A 14,820-nucleotide genomic window follows, 5' to 3' on the forward strand; every position below is an offset into this window, starting at 1 on the left:
AAGTTCACATTCTTAATGCCTTGTTCATTATAAACCCTCCACACTCTGATAGGAAAATTTTGAGCGCAATTAACATCAGAGTTTGTCAAAAGGTAGTATTCAGGTCGTGTCTCTGTTGAGCAAACTGTGCACACAACCCAGAGATGCCCTTATGATTTTATTCCAACCACCATGCTCAGTTCTCCACAGGATGTGGCAGGTCACGGCAGAAGGCACTGCAAGGAGGAGACAGCCATTTCAGGCACAAAGCAGGCAGAGGTAACCCCCGGGCTTGGTGGCAGAGAGTTGAATGTTAACATGGGCAGTGACTGTACAGCTGTGTGTTAGCATGGGCAGTGACTGTACAGGTGTGTGTTAGCATGGGCAGTGACTGTACAGGTGTGTTAGCATGGACAGTGACTGTACAGGTGTGTGTTAGCCTGGGCAGAGACAACACAGCTGTGTGTTAGCCTGGGCAATGACTGTACAGTTGTGTGTTAGCATGGACAGTGACTGTACAAGTGTGTGTTAACATGGGCAGTGACTGTACAGCTGTGTGTTAGCCTGGACAGTGACTGTACAGGTGTGTGTTAGCATGGACAGTGACTGTACAGCTGTGTGTTAGCCTGGGCAGTGACTGTACAGCTGTGTGTTAACATGGGCAATGACTGTACAGCTGTGTGTTAGCATGGACAGTGACTGTACAAGTGTGTGTTAACATGGGCAGTGACTGTACAGCTGTGTGTTAGCCTGGACAGTGACTGTACAGCTGTGTGTTGGCATGGACAGTGACTGTACAGCTGTGTGTTAGCCTGGGCAGTGACTGCACAGCTGTGTGTTAGCCTGGACAATGACTGCACAGTTGTGTGTTAGCCTGGGCAGTGACTGCACAGCTGTGTGTTAGCCTGGACAATGACTGCACAGTTGTGTGTTAGCCTGGGCAGTGACTGCACAGCTGTGTGTTAGCATGGACAATGACTGCACAGCTGTGTGTTAGCCTGGGCAGTGACAGCCCCGATGTGTGTTAGCATGGGCAGTGGCTGCATAGCTGTGTGTTAGCCTGGGCAGTGTCTGCACAGCCCGGGCACACACTGGGGCATTGGTGTGGGTTGCCCCCAACAACATCACCTGTCTGTACTGCTGGGCAGAGCTCACTCACGTGCAGATGTGTAGTGGACACCTTTAGTGCAGGACTTATTAAATGTTTGCTGGAAAATCGAAAAGAAATTATTTGCAAAACAATCAGTCTTCTCAAATTCTATTTCTGCCCTTGCTTCACTTAATATAAAACATCAAAATTAAGTAGGGTTCTATATTGTCTTCTTTATTTATCTTACCACTAGCTACAGCTGTTGACTTGTCATTGGATATATTCAAGATCTTTATTTGACTTCATGCAATGAACCCCTTTTCTTTTTCTTCTTTTAAATGCCAGTCCTCTTGTGTCATATATAATTTGTCCCTCCTTAATCAGTCAAGTTATCAACATATAAAAAAAAATCAGCCTGTTTTAATTTAATTTTGCACTACTGGTGGTGATGACAGAGCACTGGAGACAGTGGTCTGTAGAGAGACCCATCTGACTACGGGTGCTGTCAGATATTTAACTCCTTGTATGCATCTTTCTTTTGTGAGCCACAAATACGTCTGCACATCTTAGCAATTCCATCAGAGTTCAAAATGCTCCATTGCTACCTAAAGTCCTCTTGACAACACACTTTCTTAAGTACATGAGAAAGTGTGTTTGTGTTTGTCTTGTGTCACTTAGCAATATAACAGCATTCCACAAAACTGCCTCAGAATGATGGAATTAGCCATGACCAGAGCTGGAAATTACCAAAATGGAGAACTTTTTTATGAAAAAAAGACAACCTCTGACTTCAATAAAAGTTGAAGGCACTTCAAAGTACTCCTTAGTGATGGACTACACAAAAGCAAATGGCAACTGATCATTCTTCAGCTGAGATAAGCTGATTGTGGAAGAATTATATTGTGAGGAAATTCAGAAGTCAGCCAGAATCCTTAGGAGCAGCCAACAAGCAGTTGCTGACAGTGTTTCCAGAGAATGATTTAAAATAGGAGATGTTAATTAGTTGTGAATTAGTTGCATTGGAGAGCTGAAAACATTTCCAAATGAGAAACAAAGCAGACACAAAATTAACTATGATAAACAAGTGGATGGTGCCTTCACCACCTTTACAATCCCTCCATCTTTGGTACATTTACAGAAGTTTTCTAATTTTGAAAAGTAAACCAAAAACATAAAAAAGGCTCCAGCAGGAAAAAATGTCTAGTTTGTATTTAAGGTTTTTATTTCATCAACCACTTTAGACTATGTATCACATATCCATACTAGGAATAATTAAAATACAGTGCACAGTATTGCATTAGCTCTCCTCAACAGGTATGCTACTAGAAAATGCCCTGAATAAATGGATTTTGATCTGTGTAGGACACACTGTTGAGGATGCTCAATTTAGGACATTTCAGAAATGAGGTTATGCACATCACATTGCTTAAGCAACAATAAAGTAAATGCAAACACCCCATGTTACCATGCATAACATTATCACTCCTTTATTTTTCCTACTTACTGGAGAAAAAAAGATCTACTTTTACTGATGTCTAACTTGCACTATATAAATAATGTCTACAGAATATAGACTGTCATCCAGGGCTTTCTTATTTCACTGCCTAAAGCTAAAAATAAAAGCATTTATGTCACCCTTTAGGTTTTGAGCATACCCTTTAGCGAGACTCTTGAATGAAAACCCTTTTGTTTTTACTTATCTCTATATTGAACTTTTGGTAGGATTTGTTAATGTGAATATTATCTGAAACAAAATACAGATTTTTTAATATTTCAGAGTGGAAGAAAATCACGACAATACTGTTTTATTGGTCTCCCTGTCTGGCATATAAATTTTAAAACTACCAGGTCACCTTGCTTTTAATCCTTTTTCCCCATTTTTCCAGCCTTTTCATGTAATTAAGTTTTTTCTTAAATCTTAACTAATCTCCTTTTCAAGTCTTTCAGACAAAGCTATTCTTCAGACAAGGGTGAAAAAATCAATGATGTTTTAGACTGAGTTTTTGCTCAGATGACACTGCAATCATTGGCAGCCCACTTGGCATCTGTCTGTGAATTTTTTTTATACATCTGTTTTTTGTCCATCCCTGCATGCTGAGACAGAATCTTCCTCTGCACATCCTGCAATGATGGCAAGGAGCTACTTGAATACCCCTACCCATAACTCAAGTATTCGGTCATGTTATTTTTTTCACCAAGTTTTCTAAGATCCCTCTTTCATCCATTTTTCAAATTATTAACTTAGTCTTTAAATTCTGTCACGTCACTAATATTTACGATGTATATGAATAATGAATACTACTTCAAACATTAAATAACATAATTCCTCAGCCTTATCAATGTAGCAGAAAATGATTATTTTATTCATAACTTTCACTGCAAATTGCTGAGATGATTTCTAAATGTTAACACACTTAGTCTTACTAGTTTTCTTAATTACATTCTGTAAAGAACTTTATCAAAACCTTGGGAAAGTCCAAATAAATTATATCAAGCATTTCTCCCTCATCCATTACTTTGATAACATGTGCAAAGAGTTCTAACAGATCAGAGGTTTTCTTTCAGCAAAGATTCCCCAGCTTCCTGTAGCAGAAATTAATCTAAAACTTTGCTCATGATTCTATCATTGATACATAATGATATATAATATATAATCATATAATATATTCAATCAATTTATCTAAAACTGAACTCAGACTTAGGATGGGATAATACTAGTTCACTGGAAAAAAAAGGCAGAAAAAGCAAAACAATCTCAAAATTTTAATATTCAATTTTTCAATAGGCAATCAAGTACTAATAAAACTTGCATCAGCTCAACCCCTTCAGTTCCTTACAAGCTTTGTGTGTAGCCAATCAGCCATCTGATTCCAGTTCCTTTTTAAATTTCTCTTTTTATTTCCTTTATTGCCTCAACTTAATATAATAGCTCATTTTAAAATGCAAGATACTTCATGGCATTTTCCGTAGGAAACTCCACACAAATAAATCTTTCAACTTCTCTGTAAGAGTTCTTTTGAAATCTTTTCTTTTAAAACCAGCAGGTCTGATGATATTTTATAAGTTTTTCTGGCTCTGATATAATTGAAAAAATCTTTGCTATTTCTTAAATCTTCAGCCGTAAGGTCTTCAGACTGCTTCTTAGAATATGTATTCCATCTTCCATTTTTCCTGACATAATTTTTGTTATGTTTCAATAGCTACATTCATCTGGAATTCATCTGGAAGAGGCTACATTTGAGGTGAAATGAACTCTTATCCCTCACAACTTTTTGCATTTATTTTTAATATTTTTCTTTATCATCTGAGACTGATGTGGCATTTTAAATCTTATTCATGAGGTAATTCATAGAATTGTTATAATTAATTCCATGGCCACGAGAGGAGATTCAAATTTCTACTTTATTACAAGGAATTACAGTGGTACACCCATGTATCACATACAACAAAAATTTTGCAACTCACTTTTAAAGTGTCACAATAGAATAAAGGAAATTGCATAAATCAATTTAAAAATTATATTTCTACCCCAAGTATTTTGATTAGGAATTCCTCACTCATTTACCATTTTTGCAATGTTTGCTTTTTTATTAGACCAGATTTTCCTTTTTTTCTCAACCATATCTCTTTTTACCACAGATGGTCATAGAAGATATGTTTTATACACTTTTCAATGTTCTGTAAAAGTTTTTTTGGCAATAATTTGATTTTACTATTTTCCTACCAGAATAAAATGATCCTAATGTTTCCTTTCTTCCAGAAAGCTCTGGCAGACTTTCCCCAGTCTGGGTAGGGTTTGTCCTGAAGCATCATATCTGTGACCTATAGGGAAAGAAGCAATAGCAGGCAGTTACGCTGGTGTTACATAAGGCAGCACTAGCAGGGAATTTAGGAACATTTCTATTTTATGTGTGGCACACCCGCATCAGTTCTGATAATGATAAGAGACAGCAGACTAATAGTACGTCCAGTGTTATTTGCAATCAAGATAAGGAAGATTGGGTACATATTCTGCCTCTAGAAGTGCGTGCAACTCCTTGAGAAACAATGAAACCTGTAGAGATCTAAAGATAAGAAGCAAAGAGCAGTCACTCTAAAAGCAGCGGAAAGCTACAGGACGTGAGTTACATTCCCCTGTGGCTGTGAAGCTTTCTGACCCAGTCTGGGAGAGGGGAACCACTTCTCTGAGAGCAGCATCAGCAGAATTTCCACTCTTGAAATCAGAACTGCAGCTAGGGTGTGGAAGCCTGTGAATTAAGCACTATCTAACATTTATAATGTCCTCTCTATTCCTCCTATCAGTATAAAAAGCACCCTTGGGACTGGCAACAGAAAAAAAACCCTTAAAACTTGCAAAAAAATTTAAAAGTATGAAATATTTATTCTCATTTTCATAATTCCTATCTAAAGAGACCATCTGTTTCTCTGTCCAGAGACTCATATGTATGCAGTACTTCTGGGTGGTACATGAAAGTATTAAAAATTACTTTCAGCTCAGTGAGAGAGGTGAATACCCCTCAGGCACCTGCTTCTTTGGGAAGCTGTGTTTTCATATCCATTTACTTCAAATTAACTGTACAAAAAAGCACCAAAATTACATCATAATAAACTCCTAAATTCTGTTGTGCAAAAGGTCCAGAGTGGACAACCTATCAATTTGTAAAGATTTAAGAAATAATTGATCAGATAAAGGAAATGGGGGTGACCACCTGCTTCAAAATGCAGATAAGGAAACCAAATTCTGTTCTCACTGTTATCAGACCAGGGTGGGAAGTTACTACGTGTTTTGATCAAAATGAAAATAAATCATAAAGTTTCAGAAGGAAATAACTTCAAAGTGAAGACAAAATTTCACAAGTTTTAAAATCCAGTTTATCATCCAGAGTGTAATCTACCACTTTCAATCAATGGCATTAAGAGTGCTTATCAAAAAGAACACGTGGACAATGACTAAATTAAAAATGTACTCAACTGATAAATTTTGGCTTCAAGTCCGTTTGGAGTTAAAAGTGCTCCAGGTATTAGCCTGGCTTGGGTCCAAAGGATAATGATTATGTTAAATGAATAGAAATACACATTCTAAAATTTTATTATTCCATTAAACCTAATTTTAACAAAAAACAGATAATATCCTGAAATACCATCTTTAATAACTCTTTTATATGGGTAAATCTTTTCTCTGATCAGCAAGCTATAATATTTTTTATAAGATCCCAATTATCTAAATAAATATTTCAATAAATATTTAATGCTGAAAAAGACTTCTGTGAAGATTTAATTCACTACTTTAGCAACAATTTTTTTTCCCTCTTAGGAAGATTCTACATAGTAACAAATATTTGCAATGCAGAACAGATATTTCAAGAGGTTTTATTCAAGTTTCAAAATAGTTTCTCCAGATGTTTTCTGGGAAATTATTATATTTGGGAGAAGGATGCAATTTACAGCTCTATGACCAATTACTAGAGGAGCATGTTTCATAAGAATGACATCAAGACGGAGATATTTTCTGAGGAAAACGGCAAGATGAAGCAGGAAATGTTCTTTCTGATATCAAATAGTTGGTCTTTCATCTCCCAAGTTCGGCATTTATTTAAAGTCATATCACCAGATCAATGTCAGGTCAGTTGCAGCTAAATTGGCTGAAGCAGAGACAGTCATTAAAGGGATGCATTCCATAAAGAGAAATCCAATTACCTTTTGCATTAGAGAAATCAAATTCATTTTCTGATTTGGTCAAGGACAGTCACTGTAGAAAACAGTTCACAGGAGAAAAGCACTCAACACTGTCATACAGCAGACAAGTTTTAGATATATACCAAATACCCATTGTTTTCAGAAAAAGAAAAATATATAAATTTTAATTTAATTTACAGAACTTAATGTACAGAAATGTGTGTACTTTTCTTTCGCTATTTCTATTTCCCAATGTAATTGCTGGACAGCACATTTATCTCTGCTTTACTGGACTAGGCTTGAAAACATTGTTGATACATGGGAATTAAAAAAAAAAAAAATTGAACATTTTAGTAAATGTCTGCCTGCATCTTTCATAATCAAGATAAAATAGGGAAAGCCACTTACAATGTAATTAAGTAATGCATTTTTTCTTGAACTACGAGATGCAATATACTTTCATGAATAATTACACTGCTTCAGTTCAAAAAGGAATGGGCTCTATATACAGACAGTGTATGCACTCCCATTTTATTTTGTATCTCATGAGAGAAACAGTTACACTATATTAAATTGCAAAAGCAAAGCTGTATCCCACACACTGCCTGACTTTATAAGTTACACAAATGTGACAAAATTTCCATTTCCATTAATAATTAGTATTTCATATACATATTATGGAATCTAAATTTTCATTTTGCCATATAAAATGTGACTTTATCAACTATTCATGTTAGTCACTTTATATTAATTACGAAGCTAACTCATAATGATTTTAAAAATATATATTGCTGTCATTAATAGCAAAATATTATGATCACCATTTTTCTGTTACAGAAAAATAAAATTGTTCCTTTTGATATGATCGTTTTGATGTTTGATACAATCATCAAACCACAGAAAGGCTTGGGTTGGAAGGGATCTTAGACATCCTCTGGTTCCAACCCCACTCTGCCATGGGCATAGGAAAAAGAATCTGGGATTCTATGTCATTCAGAGCAAGTAACTTAATCAGACAAGAAGTGCAGAAACCAAAATCTTTAAAAAAAAAAATTTAAAAAAATTTAAAAAGAAAAAAAAAAGAGCAAGCTACCAAAGATGCCTGAGATGTACCAAGTGGAGCAGTAAGACACCTTAAGGATCATTTATTCCTTCCATGCAGTTATTCATTGAGCCTATTGCTCAGGACACTCTGCACATGCTTTATATCTCTCTGTAGACACCCATGTCAAATGATGCTACCTTGTACCTCCCAGGGTCCTTCCCAGCAGAGGAAACCTCCGCATCTCTGCACTGGAAGTGCAGAGGCAAGGCAAAGTATCTTTTCCATTATAAGTTAACAGCAAGTGAACCTTGCCTTAAAAAAAAAAAAAAAAATTAAAAAAAGACCTCATACTTTGGCCATGCCTACAAAGTATCATCAAAATATTTCACTAGCAGGAACTAGGCCACCATCCTCAGAGCACAAAGAGATAACCCACAGAAAACTGATGTGGCACAGGCTGCTGGCCAGGCTGTTTTCATCTGACAAATCACATTTTACAAATGTAGAAACATAAAAGTACATCAGTTGGTTTAACAGTAGCACTTCTTCATATAAGCAGCAGCAGAAACAGTTTCTTACTAAAGAAATGGACTCTGGGCTTTAGGACACAATATGTTCTATGCTGCAATATTCATGAAGTGGAGACAAGGCCTTAACAGCATTTTCATTGCTTTATTCATACTTGGATAAATCATCAAAGCAGGGTAAGAGCAGCCCTCCAGAATTCAAAAGAAGATAGAAGAATCTAAGCTCACAAGAAAAGCCTGAAAACACAAACCAAATGGTGAAACATGAAATATCTTTGTATTATTTTGGTAACACAATGAGTAGCAAAAAGTCTAATGGACACTAGGACTCCAACATTAAGTATCAGTAACGAAGCTGTTTGTGTGCAACTACTCAGCCAGAAGGACGTGGCATCACGGTGTTATTGTTGGAAAACAGAGTACCCTGAATAACTGCCCTTGCCAAAATACATCTACCACTGTCAAATACACGATTCAGGTATTAGACATTTTAATTTTTTCAATTTTTATAATTTTGCAATTTTAAATATCTTATTTTAAATCAGAAACTTATTCACAAGTAGCATTATATTAATATCACTGGACACTCAGCCTCTAAATAATGCACAACTTGCGTATTTCCACTCCCCCCAAACTCTAAACAAGAAACATTATTTTCAGTCCTGCAACTGGGGCATTTCATTGATAAGAGTGAATATCATAAATTCTAAAATATTTCAGGAATTGTAAGGATGCCTTAGTAACAGGACAGGGCAGAGGGCAGTTTCCCATGGTAAGACCATGAACATTGACTTCCTCATCAAAAGAATCCACCAACAGCTTTGCAAAGACTGAGCATTGCCTGTGTGTTTCTGAAAAGTATGTGAGTTTTTTTCCAGAAAAAAACAGGGGCTAAATCAGGTTAAAGTAATTATGTTTTCTGAAGCCAGAGTGTGAAGTCAATGAGAGCTAATGCATACCGCTGGGGGGATACACTCCCCTTGCTTTGCTGTTATGTGCTTTTAGGTGAGAGCTATATATAGGTGTCCCACTAACTGCACATCAATTCTTTATCATGTCTCAGTCTTTAAGTACTATACTACATCACAGTGATTATACACCAAGCTAGGCAAACATTTAGTACTCAGTGATTAAAAGTTTTTATCCATCACTTTTCTCTTCCTTGAGATATGTAAAAACTGTGGAGTTCTTCACTTGATGTATAAAAGTAACCTATAGGGAAAATTCTTTTATTCTTTTTTCATCTGGATTTCTGGGAGGAAATTGTGGATGGTGACCTACCTGATACTCTTCTATGATGGCATACCAGGTTGGGTCAATGAGGAGAGGATAGTTGATGTAATATTTCTCAACTCCAGCAAAGCTTTTGACTCTGTTTCCCATAATAACATCATGAATAAGCTTAGAAATTGTGGGTCAGATGGATGGACCTTGAGGTGGATCAAGAACTGGCTGAGTGTCAGAACCCAGAGGGTTGTGATCAGCTGAGTAGGATGCAGTTGGAAGCCTGTAGTCAGTGGTGCTCCCCAGGGATCAATACTGGGACCAGTCTTAAATTTTTTATCAGCAGTGTGGATAGAATGTACCCTCAGCAAGTTTGCAGATGGTGAGAAACTGTGTGGGGTGGTTGATATACCTGAAGGCTCGACTGCCATTCAGTGGGACCTTGATAGGCTGGAGAGCTGGAGAGAAGGAAACCTAATGAGGTTCAGAGAAGGAGAATCAGGATCCTACACCTGGGGAGGAATAGCCCCAAGTGCCAGCACAGGCTGGAGCTGACCTCCTGGAGGTGGTTCTGTGGAGAAGGACCTGGAGAACCTGGAGAGTGAGAATTGACTATGAGCTAGCAGTATCCTTGTGGCCAGGAGGATTGTGCCAGACTCTTTTCAGTGGTGCCCAGAGACAGGACAAGGAGCAACGGCCAAAAACTGAGAAACAAGTTCTACCTCAACATAAGAAAAAACTTCACATTGATGGTTGCAGAGAACTGCAGCAGAGGATGGCCAGGGAGGTTGTGGAGTCTCCCTCTCTGGAAGAATTCCGTTCTAGAATCTCCCTCTCTGGAAGAATTCCGTTCTAGAGACAAATCCACCTGGACACATTCCTGTGTCACCTCTTCTGTTTTGGCAGAGGCTTGGATGATCACCAGAAGTCCCTTCCAACCCTTAGAATTCTGTGATTCTGTGATCATGTCTCAACTGTTACACAGCTTACACATGACAATATGCAATGCCTCTTTTAATTCTGAAATTGTTTTGGCAGTTGAGCAGAAGTGTCAAGAACTTTTTTGCACATTCTTCTAAAATAACTGTTAATTTATTTCAATTCCTTCTGCTGCATTTTGGAATAAACAAAATGTGTAAGTGTTTGAAAACAAATTTAGCAAATATTTGTAATTAGGCTTACAGATGTATAAGTGGGGGGGGATTATATATTTCAAGCTAAATATTAGTCACTTGCAAATTCACTACTACATTTTAAAGTTTTGTCCATCTCCTCTATTTTGGAACATTCCTAATTTAGTAGACTTCTACCCTAAAAGAAAAATGAAGCTTCTTTTAGGTTACTTCTCCTTCAATTTAATTGCAATAAAGTCTTTTCATATTTGCATTTTCAAAGTAGCAACAATCACAGAGACAAAATGGCCCCTTCAATATACTCTTTATTGTATTCTCATTTTAATGAGAACCAGAACATTGTTCTTGTTTTGCCAATGCTTACTGTTCTAACAATAAGTAAATCCTGAAAAACAACATTAAGTTGCTGTCACGATTCAGTAACCAATATGAGTGATAAAGAATATTATGGTTCACTTTTGTGGCTCCCAGTACAATTTTGTTCATCTCCATGTTTCCCACCATGTTTCCTAAGTACTGCTCTTATGGGCTCTTATTCTCCCAATCTACAACATTTGGACAGGTGTACTGTCTTACACCTGAATATCCACCAAAACCAGTTTAAAAACTTCTTCTGTATAAACATGGAGGAGAATTATGTGAATTACTGCCATCTTTACTGGTCCATGCAAATTTATTTCTTCACCCACTGAGGAAGCAGCAAGGCTCTTCTTTTTTAGCTAGAATGTCTTGATTTGGTTCCGATATTGTCATGATGGTTTCTGCACAATCCATGCCAGGATAACAACTCAACAAGACAGCAAGAACAATTAAAAATATGAACACTTTAGATTCAACTTTAAAAAAGTAACTTCTGTCAGCACTTCCTTTCCATTTCCAAATTCAGTTAGGACTAATGCTTCACAAAGCCAACATCTAGCCCACAATAAATTTCTGGTAAAAAAATTTAGATATCAAAAGGAGAAATCTGGTCTGCAATGATTTCACGTCGATTCAACTTATTCTGGAAATTATACTTTATATTTCAGTACCAGGAGAAATAATCTCAAAATAAATTTTGCTTTTCTTAAAAGTCAAGTATAAAATTGAAAAATTAAAAAAAAAAAGAAGAAGAAGAATTTTCTTTTAAATGGAAATGTAACTGTTTAGGATTAATTTTACACTTAAAGTAGAGCTTCTGCTGAAAAGCTCTAAACTGAGCCATTTTGTTTCCTTACATGTTTCAAGTCCCTACCGTGCACACAAATCACAATATATGTGCAACAAAAATCCTGGCTGCCATGTGGCAAACACTTGCTGTTTATATAATCATTGACAGCACACTTCAGAAGACTTTTTTCCTTCCTTTACAGCTTCCTTATTACTGTTACAAATGCAGAAGCAGAGGTCTGGGTAATGTCACATATTACAGACAAAGTGTGAGACATAAAGCCACATCATGATTTTCATTTAAGACATTCATCTCAGTTCCATTTTAAGTTGTCATGGCAGGAAAGTTTGCGTTACTCATTTAGAGAGTTTAGTGGTTCAGGTGAAAGGCCAGAGACAGAAGTCATGCCGTGTGTGGTGCACATGGCACATACATCTAAACCAATGTAGATTCTTTTTATAGTAAGTGAAAAGAAAAAGCATTTCTGGGGTGAAATTCACTTCAAAATAGGTTCTGTTGTAAAGATGTACCTATTTTTCTTCACTCTAAACCAGCACCTGCTTAGATGATCACACTGGTGGCGCTGGAAGTCTGATGACATGAAGCCCAACACAGTTTCCTACATTTTTCAGTGTTTCTCACCAAAGTGTCATTAACCTAGTTAATTACATATATGATGGTTCATAAGAGATGAGGTTTTGTCATAGGAAAGGGCTGTATCCACATGTCCTGGGCCTAAGGATAGGCTGTTTCAGTAGGTTGTTTCAAAGATACTTAGAGAATCCTTTACAGCTCCTTTGACAGGTCTAGGAGGGAAGCTAGCAAAGGATTTTAGAGAATGGAGAAGTTGTATCACAAAAGGGTAACCCAGCCTAGGGAGCAGAGCAAACCAATGCAAATATCAGAGACGGAAGAACTTTCCTAGGTTTCCTAGCACTGGATGTGCTTCTGTATTTTTGCGAATAAACCTGCAAAGTTCTCTAGGGAATTATGCCAAAGGTGCATTGGTTTTCTTTTGTGCAGCAGACTATTACTTAAAGCAGTAAAATCAGTGTGCCTATTTTAGCCTTGGATCTTACAGTGTTTATATCTTAGCCAATGTTCTAGCATGATCCATTGACTTTAATTCTAAAGACACACCCAGGTAAAATATCAGCCTTCAAGTCTCCCCATCTTCCGTAGCTGCATAATTAGATTCTTCACAACTTATCCTTTCTTTAATCCTATGTGATCAATGTAATGACTTATATTGTACAGCTATCTACAAACCAAAGCACTGAAGAAAGAATTGAGCCAGCGCCTGATTAGAATAGAGGTAGCCTAGAAGGTTGAAAATGAGTTCATGCTGAAAGGGAATTTTTACAAAAAATTCAAGTAGCAGTTTTAAAATTAAGGTTGAATCCATATTGGAGGAATACAAGCATTTCCTCATTTACGTTAGCATTTGCAGGTTCCCAGTTTTGAACTGTACAATCACATTACATAATCATACTGGTTTTGTTTTAGCATATATGAAGCCATATACCAAATGGTGGTACACAGTAATTAAGTTGTGGTTCATCCTCTGAGACTGTCTTGACCTAAAATTTTGATGTCTGAATGTACCCATCACAGACAAGTTCAACTGCCTGGTCCCATAAGGATTTAGAACTCAGGAAGGTCCCTGTGTGCAGCAATGAAAAATTGAGATCAAATTCTGGTTTGATTTGGTGCAATGGAACACAGATGCTGAGCTGTTCTGGATAGATTGCCAGCTGTTCTGGATATATTGACAAGGAGTAGTTATTTCTCTATAGACTCTGGACTTTGCAAACAGGAAGTTTACCAGAGTACCTGGTGTAGAGCAGAATAGCAGCTTAGGTATGGAATAAATATCAGTTCCCAAAACATGAAGGAATCCCATGCCAGACAGGTTCACAAGACAAAGGTTTCTACTGATCAAATTTAATTTCAGGCTTGTCTTCTTTCAACATCTCCATCTAACAATTTTCTCAGTAACACTTGCACATACCCATGTGGTCTAACAGATGCAGACAGCTTTCTGATGGGCCATTAGCTATTACTCTTGAACAGTGCCATCATTTTTATTTGTATCACAATGCCCTCAGAGACTCACAGTTAGAGTTGTAAACTGTCAGTGTCTGTGTAGTCTGTGCAAGTTTTGATGTGCCAGAAGGTCATCATTTGCTGCTCTGACAATCGTAGTTTTGAAGTTCTTGCTCTTCAGAAAAAAGTGACAACACACATGTCACTTGGTGCCTTTTGCATGCCTTCTCCTTTCCCACAAATACCTTTTAATTATATTTGGTGAGTTAGGGGATGAAACAAAAACAAAAAATGTTTCAATAACTCTTGTCCAACACTTGAATACACAGTGTTAGTGTGATTCTGTGGCATGCGAGAAAGCAAAAAAAGCAACCTTTGTGACAATATTTTGCGACAATAGCATATTTCTAATGAATTATTTGGGAGGTTGCTATTTTCTTCTCTATTTAACTTCCACTTATTGACTGATGAGGGAGTATCTTGTTATGAAAGAGTGAATGTGAGATACAATGGGTGTTTGTTAAACTTAATTTTTGGGAATTGATTTCACTTTACACAGTTTGTTCTAGGTCAACCGTTAAATAGGGTAACTATAAGTTACAAAAGCAGATCTTTCAAAATTCTCTACTGGTGTCTACATAATGCAGAACCTAGTAAAAATGAATGAATCTATTTGAATGAAGAATGTGATTCCAAGCTCTAATATTTGCTCTCTGCCCTCCACCTCTCTGCACCCAAGCACACAACCACAGGAGAACCACCTGGACACTGGGATGTCCCCACGATGGGTGGGAAGCACACAGACCACTCTGCTGAGACACTCGCCTGTCTCCTCTTGCCAGAACAAGGCACCTAATTAAATGAAAATCCATCTCCATGCTGCTGACACCATGCTGCTTTTCCAGTTGATTCAAAGCTGTGATGTACTGACAGCTCAGACTGGTTTCAAT

At 37.1% G+C, this 14,820-nt stretch overlaps 1 protein-coding gene across 6 annotated transcripts in view; it reads right to left on the reverse strand.

The window, feature by feature from the left end:
• Nucleotides 1-14,820, reverse strand: part of TMEM117 (transmembrane protein 117) — a 180,760-nt gene that overhangs the window by 61,829 nt on the left and 104,111 nt on the right. For all 6 annotated transcript variants that reach the window (XM_033057980.2, XM_033057983.2, XM_033057981.2 and 3 more), the window contains exon 5: nt 4,794-4,891. In XM_033057980.2, the coding sequence (XP_032913871.1) occupies nt 4,794-4,891 (98 nt within the window). The remainder of the gene's footprint in view (nt 1-4,793; nt 4,892-14,820) is intronic.

This window comes from Catharus ustulatus, chromosome 4 (genome assembly GCF_009819885.2).
Source record: "Catharus ustulatus isolate bCatUst1 chromosome 4, bCatUst1.pri.v2, whole genome shotgun sequence".
Taxonomy (NCBI): domain Eukaryota; kingdom Metazoa; phylum Chordata; class Aves; order Passeriformes; family Turdidae; genus Catharus; species Catharus ustulatus.